The sequence below is a fragment of the Microtus ochrogaster genome, chromosome 17 (assembly GCF_000317375.1).
Source record: "Microtus ochrogaster isolate Prairie Vole_2 chromosome 17, MicOch1.0, whole genome shotgun sequence".
NCBI lineage: Eukaryota > Metazoa > Chordata > Mammalia > Rodentia > Cricetidae > Microtus > Microtus ochrogaster.
The window spans coordinates 34,129,489-34,137,434 of NC_022019.1; the positions used below are offsets into that span (position 1 = coordinate 34,129,489).

At 53.2% G+C, this 7,946-nt stretch overlaps 1 protein-coding gene across 1 annotated transcript; it reads right to left on the reverse strand.

Annotated features, from left to right (window-relative positions):
* Positions 1-583: 583 nt before the first annotated feature.
* Zic5 (Zic family member 5) lies at positions 584-7,074 on the reverse strand. The gene is made up of 2 exons (XM_005355697.3): positions 5,181-7,074; positions 584-1,238 (listed from the first exon to the last, which is right to left on the reverse strand). The coding sequence occupies exons 1-2, from the start codon at positions 6,589-6,591 to the stop codon at positions 796-798; spliced, it is 1,854 nt and encodes a 617-aa protein (XP_005355754.1). The 5' UTR covers positions 6,592-7,074; the 3' UTR covers positions 584-795.
* Between the last annotated feature and the right edge of the window lie 872 nt (positions 7,075-7,946).

Genomic DNA, 7,946 nt, shown 5'->3' on the forward strand with positions numbered 1-7,946 from the left:
ATTAAAATGATAAATATCAGAAAGTAAAGTTTTGTTTTTGTTTGTTTTTTATACAAAGACTTGGATACAGGCACAGTCCAGGATCTGTTGTCAGTGCAGCAAGTGTGTGTTTTACAATCAAGAGGCCTTTGCAGATTAGGTCTCTAGAAGGCTCAAAAGCAGCCTTCACTATGGTGTCAAAGGCATCTGAGAGGCACTCCGGAACATGGAGAGGGCCTGGTTGATGTGTTAAGGTCTGACTTAATGTTCTTTTTTCTCTCTCGCTTAATAGTATACTCCACACAGACACGCACACGCACACACACACACACGCACACACACACACTGTATTGGCAGTGAATATCTCAAATTTTCCACTACTTTTCCCCGCTAGACTCTGCCTCCAGGTCTGTCCTACTGCGATGGACAAGTCCAGCTTGGTTGCTTGGTTGCTTTTTATCTGTTTGCTATTACTTCTATTTTTTTTTTTTTTTTTTTTTTCAGTGCTGGAGACTGAACCCAGGGCCTATGCATGCCAGGCAAGCACTCTAGCTCTGAAATGCATCTCCAGTCCTGTTTTCTTTTTCATTTGTTTGTTTTTTGCCTTTTTTTAAGAGAAAGAGGAAAAAAAACCCCAAATATCTTAATTAAATTAATTAAATGTATAAACACCATAGGGTTTCATACTGAATAAATAGGGCTAATTAGACCCGGTTGCAAGTCTGAGTCACCAGCTTGTCTCAGGCTCCGCATTGTCTCAGGTTAGGATACGGTCCAAGGACTCCCCACTTCCTATCTCACTTATTAATAATCATTCTAATGTATCGTCCGCACGACTTCAGGATTCCCGTACATCTCCTCGTCTTCAGACTCAGAGGTGGTTCCGTTGCTGGAAGGTGTGTGGAGGTGGCTGGGGGCCCCGCTGGCCTGGCAAACATACCACTCATTGAGGTTGGTCACCTGAGGGGACAGAGTGCTGGACCGACTCCTGGTTGGGTCCAGCACAGGGGACAAAGTGTCAGCCACCGGAGTCCCCACTGATGAGTACCCAAGGGCTCCTGGAGAAGGTGGGGGGGACTTGCAGTGGACCTTCATGTGCTTCCTCAGAGAGCTCGGGTGGGTATAGGATTTATCACAGCCTCGAATCTTACAGTAGTACGGCTTGTCGCTGGTGTGGACATGGGAGTGCTTCTTTCGATCACTGCTATTGGCAAACTTCCTGTCGCAGCCGTCAAATTCACATTTGAAAGGCTTTTCCCCTGTAAGGAAACACAGCAGAGGTTAACAATGCTTCCCAGAGACCCTCTCATTTGATACAATCTCAGAGCAGAGCTATGGGTACACCCTTGTCCCCCTTCCCCCAAGAGCAACTCCCAGCTTTATTCCTAACTGCGGTATTCTAGACACTGCCAGGACTGGCCTGTGTCCACTGGCCTGGAGGCTTTGCTTGGATTTGGGGAGCACCAGGGGGGTCAGAGGGAAATCTGAAGTTCAGGATGTGCCTCTGAAGGCCACCAAGGGCTTCCATACCACGCCATCACACACACACACACACACACACACACACACACTCCCTTAAGGTCTGAACACAAGTGGAAGATTCCCTGTTTAGATAAACACCAATGAAACCATATTGCCAAAACAATGGTTATAAACGAGAATCATAGAAAAAGAAACACACACACAAACATATATACTAATTTACAGTAACTTGGGGGCATAGAGAGATGATAATGGCACATCATTGAGACTCTCCCTAGATTCACTGATGGGAAAGGAGAAAAACTAAACACACTTCTCTTCGGAAATAATGACACCTGCGAAACACACAATCCTGAGATTTTTACAAAGTTGGTTGGGCATTGGTGTCTGCGTTCCACCAACGACCCCTATAAGGTGTGTAAGGAACAGACACTAGTAAACACACCTCTACCTTGTGCCCTAAAGGACACTTAACCTGACAGTTTTCTTCACTCCTTAATAATCAAAACCATAAAAAAAGAGGTCCTTTGACCTATCACCTCTTTATCTTACCCATCAGCCCCCAAAACACAACTCCTTAAACGCTGGCCACATGTCCAGGAAGTGACTGTTTAGTGAGCTGTAACTAGGGACACTTAGCCAAACCACTTTGGTGTTTAGGAAAAGAAGATGACAACAGGTCAGATTATAATTGAGCTTCCCTCTGACCTCAGTATCTATGAGCTTGATGTATTCGGACCCCAAACTGATTAAGTCATCCCATAATACTGTTTTTAATACTAAAAAAATAAATAAATAAATAAAACAAAAAACCAGCATAGAACATAGGAAAATGTTCTTTGTTTTGGATAATATATTTCAAAAAGACATAAAAGTAGATAAACCTCTGTGGATAATTATCTTATTTTCTCCATACCAATATTTCAATGAGGTCTTTTTTCTTTCCTGTTCCACCAATGGTAACTGCTCCAATGCCAGAGTATAATACAGCTGAAAGTATTTAGGTGCCTAAAATATAACTTCCCAGAATACTGTTTAAAAAGGAAATTAGTTATTTTTGAAATGTACCTCCTACATTAACCCACCAGTAGAAGGGATACACAACTCACAATGATAATCACAACCCTTAAAATTCTCTAGATTAATTAATCCCTTCCTATCAGAACATGGATTTGTCAGGGTTTCTGTATTACACTGTAAGTTCAAGGTAAGCCTCATTTAACAGCGCATCCTTTAAATATATACTATGTGTTACATATTTATATACACATATAATCAGCCCTTCAATATGAAGGCTTAAGTGGTTTTATGCATTCCAAGCAAATACACTACTTTTCAAAATTCTCATTTTTCTGAGCAGCCTTCATTGGGAAAAACAAGTGTTGAATATTGCTGGTTCCTCCATTCCACTGGAGAAAAAGCAGCAGGACTCAGTGAAGGAGATGGGGGGGGGGTGGAAAGAAGGAAGAGGCTAGCGAATAAAGGACAGGGGCTGGAGAGAGGAAGAAAACAGCCGATGTTGCTGAGGGGCCTGGGAGTGCCTAACCAGAAGGGCTGGGCGACCCCAGTACTTCCGTTACAGTCGCTGACAGAGGGGGTCATGTCAAAATTGAACTATGCAGAGTTTTGGAGACTTGGTGCCTGTAGCAAAGAGCTATGTGGATGTGGCCTGGATCTTGCCAACTCCCTCTAGACACCGGCCAGACACAGGTTATAAACGCAGCTGTAGGGCACGTGGGTCAGGAAACAGGCCTTCAGGAGTGGCCAGGGGATTAGTCCTTTGATCCATCTGTTCTGGGATCCCTGATAACCCCACAAGGGAAGGCAGTGTGGCAGGGAGGAAAGAAGTAGAGACGGTCTATCTCGCGATACAATGCCCATTGGCTCGGAAAGCCAGGGGACAGCCAAACAGTAGCACGCTGGCTAAGAACCGAATCTGGCAATGCCAGTATAAATCCCTCTCGAGGGGCGCCCCACCAGCTCCACCTGCAAGGGTCCATGCAGCCTCTGGAAGTGGGAACAAGCAACGTAATTATCCCTACTACGTGGAACCAGCAAGAAAATCCCACCACTTGCTGCCACGGATAGGGTCAGAGGGCAGCCTATCCTGTGGGAACCCAAAAGCCATGACGGGAGTCTGTCAGTCAGTTTCTCCTTGGTCAGCTGCCAGCAGCCTCCAGGGTAAGGTCCGCTCGCCTCTCGAGGCCTGGGAAAGTGGAGAGGGCCCAAAGCCTCCTGCACAGCATTTTGAAGTTCCCTTTAGCCCTGGCTGCGTGGGGGAAGTGTTTTGCATTCTGCTGCCTTAGCGGGCCTGGTTGTTTTGATGAAAGTCTCGTGGGAAGTTTCAGGTTGGAAAAGTCATTAAGGAGAACTGATCCCAGTTACGGAAAGGGAAGGGAGGGGAAAAAAGAGGCCTCGAGGGAAAATGTACTCCTAGACGGTCCTATCCTCCTCCGGGTCCTGCAAGTCACAGGGAAGCCTGCAAGGTGTAGGGCCGCAAAAGCAAGGCCTGGGGTTGCGAACCAGGATGCTCTCATAAAGACCTCAAGGCCGGTAGGTCCTACATAAGGACCCATGTTTCGGGCTGCTTCTTCGTCCCAGAGGCGCAGATAAATCAGTCAAATGATTATTGAATGTAAACTCGGGTTACCTAAGTGTCCTCGGAGGAATAATATTGTCTCTCATATAAATCTTGACTACACCCGCGCTCCACAGCGCTTTCGCATGGCGCGATTGTGCATTCTACAGGGCCACAGGACCCGTCCCTCTACTGTCCCAAGCCCCAGCCTTCCACACCAGAGCCACGACGTGAGTTACCATAGGAGGAGGATCCTCACGGTGCTGAGCGTTTTCCCCAAGTTCTACAGAGGGGTAGGCCGTACCGACCCAGGAAACCACCCTCACTGGTGCCAAAACCTTCTTTGAAAGGACAAAAGCCAACTTCTCCAGTGCCCCAACACACTCTAGGTAGGGCCGGCGCAACGTGTGTGAGGGCACGTAAGTGAAGTGAGGCTGTGTGTAGGAGGGAGGTCGTGGTATCACAGGAGTCAGAAATGTGTGAACTGGTGTGAGATGCGCTCCCGTGAAGAGCGTGTGAATGCTGGATGCCTCCTAAGGTCCCAGGGTGCTGTACTCTCTCCCTCAGGCCTTCCTCAACCGGACCCGGTGGCACCGGGACCTGATTCCCGGGTGAGACCGCACTGATCAGCCCCCAAACCGCAGCAAATCCCACGCGCCCCTCCCACGCCGTATCTCGGCAACGCAGCGGTCGCTTGAGACCTGCGTCCCGTGAGGAAGGAAGGTGCCACCGGGTGACCCCAGTCAGAGGTCCCTTCCCCATGGGCCTCCGGACCTCCCGGGGCTGGGCGCTGCCGACCGTCCTGGGCGCCTTCCTGCTGCTGCTGCTGCTGCTCCCGGGCGGCGGCGGAGGCGGTGGCGGCTGGAGCGCTTTGCCGGTCCCGGTGGAGGGGCTGCGGGCGCGCTGGAGACTCCGCCAAGAGAGAGGCCAGCGCGGAGCCTGTGTGTGCTATCGAATTACTTATTCATAGAAAAAAAGGGGGGAGGGGGAGAGAAAAAAAAAAGAAGTCACATGTCCGGGTTATACGTATGTGGAGAAGCAGCAGAAGGAGGGAAAAATGAAAGCGAGCAGAAGGCGAAGCAGCGGCGAGGAGGCGGCGCAGGCGGTGGCGGCGGCGGCGCGGCCGGGGACAGACACCCACCTGTATGAGTGCGCTTGTGGATCTTGAGGTTCTCGGAGCGCGCGAAGACCTTGCCGCAGCCCGGGAACGGGCAGGGGAAGGGCTTCTCGCCGGTGTGCACGCGGATGTGGTTGATGAGCTTGTACTTGGCCTTGAAGGGCTTGCCCTCGCGCGGACAGTCCTCCCAGAAGCAGACGTGGCTGCTCTGCTCCGGGCCGCCCACGTGCTCCACAGTGACGTGGTTCACCAGCTCGTGCATGGTGCCGAAAGTTTTGGAGCAGGGCTTGGCGCCGCTGACCGCGGGCGGCGGCCCGGCCAGCTCCTCAGGGTCCAGCCACTTGCAGATGAGCTCCCGCTTGATTGGCTGCCGCATGTAGCGCAGGAAGGCCCCGGCCGCCCCCGGGAGGTGGGGGTGGTGCGGGTGCGGCGCGGGCGCTGGCGGTGGCGCCGGGGGCGGCGCGTGGTGCTGCAGGTGGGGCCCGGGCCCCGCGGCCGCCGCGGCTGCCGCGGCCGCAGCCAGGTTCAGGTTTAAGTTCACGGCTCCGTAGCCGTGCAAGGCAGCGGCCGCGGCTGCCGCCACTGCCCCGTAGTGCGCGTCCCCTGAGCGCGGAGCGAAGGGTGGCTCCGCGCGGCCGTACAGCTCGGCCGCTGCCGCAGCAGCGGCCGCCAGCCCCAGGCGCATCTGGCCGTTGAGCGGGTGGCCGCCAGGAGCCCCCGGAGAGTCGTGCAGCGCGGGAAAGAGCGCGGGGCCGCCACCGTCCCGGCCCGCGTAGGTGCCGCTGGCCGAGATGAACATCCCGGCTGGGTGGGGAGGCGGGGTCGGATGCTGGGGGGAGCTGCTGCCGGACCGCTGCTCCCCTCCGAGCGGGGCCCCGTGCATGGCCGCCGCGGGGGCCGTGGCGGAAAGGTCCCTCCGGAGGACGACGTCCCTGCTGTGGCCTTTGCCGCTGCTGCCGCCAACAGTGGCGGCGTAGCCCGAGAGGGCAGAAGGAGGAGGCGGGGGAGGGGGAGAGGGGGACTGGGAGGGAGGAAGAGGAGGGGCTGGAGGCGGGGGCGCCGAGGCCTGCGCGCCACTGCTGCCCCCGCCGTCGGGGTGGGTTCGGGCGCCCGGGTGCGCCCCTGAGGCCGCCGAGCGGGCGGCGGGCGCGGGAGCCTGGGGCTGTCCCTGGAGCGCCTGAGCGGGAGGGTTGGGGCCGTGCCCACTGGCCTGTGCCATGTGCTCGGGTCCGAGCGCAGTGCTGGCCGCGCCGGGGTCAGTGTCTGGGTCCCGCGGGTGGAGATGCGCGGCGACGACACGGAGTTGGGAGTGGGCGGGCGGGCCGGCCAGCACCGGGAATCCTGTCATATTCTGAAGCTGCTGGGCCTGAGCCGTTGCCAAATCCACTAATCTCAGCGCTGGCGGGTTCCTCTTGCTCAAAGGGGGCTCCATCATAACTATACAATCAGGCCCATAGACCCTCTCTGGGGGCACTTTTTTCCCCTCTGCCCGCCTTCAAAAACATGTATATATTAGGCGCTCTTTAACTTCTTGTGTCCTGGCCTCCTAACTGCTTATTCTTGTCCCCTTTCTATCCTCCAGCGATTGGCAGAGTGAACACCACATTTGAGCTGCACAGTGGGACCGAGTTTTTGGAAATGGCACGGGTGGGATTGGAGGGAGCCTTGTGATTGGCAGCTGTCTCGGCTGCGCGATTGGCTCCGGTTCAGGCTCTGGGCCCAGCGGGGAACCGCCCCTGTGCTCCAGACCGCCCGTGCTTTCGCTTCGCGCCCCCTCCTCTCCAGTAGCTCTGTATGTAGGTTTCCCCCCGGGTGCCCAAGTTCCACTTGCAGAAAGTTTGCGCTTGGCCTGCGTACTCGGTCCCCTGAGAACGTTCGGTCAACGCTCTTGGCGTAGAGCATCTGTTAGTTCCGGGCCTGAGTGCATCCAATTGCGAGGGGTCCAGGGACCTCCCGACCAGGGGTAAAGCGACGGGAGTGGGGGTGGGGAAGGATATGAGGATGGTAGTACCCGAACACTTTCTACCTCCTCTCTTGGATTATCCCCGGCAGATCTTTGGGCCTAGTGACCATCCTGTCATGGTATCTGTAGCAATGCCAGAAACTTCTTATATGGACCTCGTCTTCCCCTGGGCCCACGTGGGGTATAGACCGGAGGACGATTAGTAAACGTAATTGATGGCAAAATAATTGGATGGAACTTGGGAAAATACCAAAGTAAAAATAATATATAATAGATCGTTCCCCAAAGGTACAGTATTGCTTAGGCTATTTTAGCTCATGGGTTCCATTCAATATGGTTCAAAGGAATGGACTCAGGATGTAATCTCACTGCTCATGGGTTCTAGATCTGCTACTTCCAATTGTATCTCTCTGAGGGGCGGGGAGATGGGAATATGGAGCAGGGAGGCGAAGCTAACTTTTGCCTCCCAGAGATACAGTGGCAGAGAAGGCCAAATAACGTTTCTCCTAAGCCATTAAATAAGAGACATCCTTTAAGAAGAATGTGTCCTTCCTGCCCAGAATGTGACTCAGTTTCTCCAGAAGAACCACAAATTGGAATAGACCAAATAAAATATTTAAAAATCAGTAAGTATCTTGCCTATTTATTTATTAATAGAATAAGCTGCCTCCTTGTTAAATCGAAATGCCATACTTGAAAGTCAAAAAACCTAGGATCCCACGCCCTGGTTTTCAGCAAATGCTAGCTCTTTGGATCCGTTTGCCACCAAACCTTTTTGAAAAATATGAGTAGGTCCCTGCATCATTGGGGGTGGGGGGAGGAGAAAT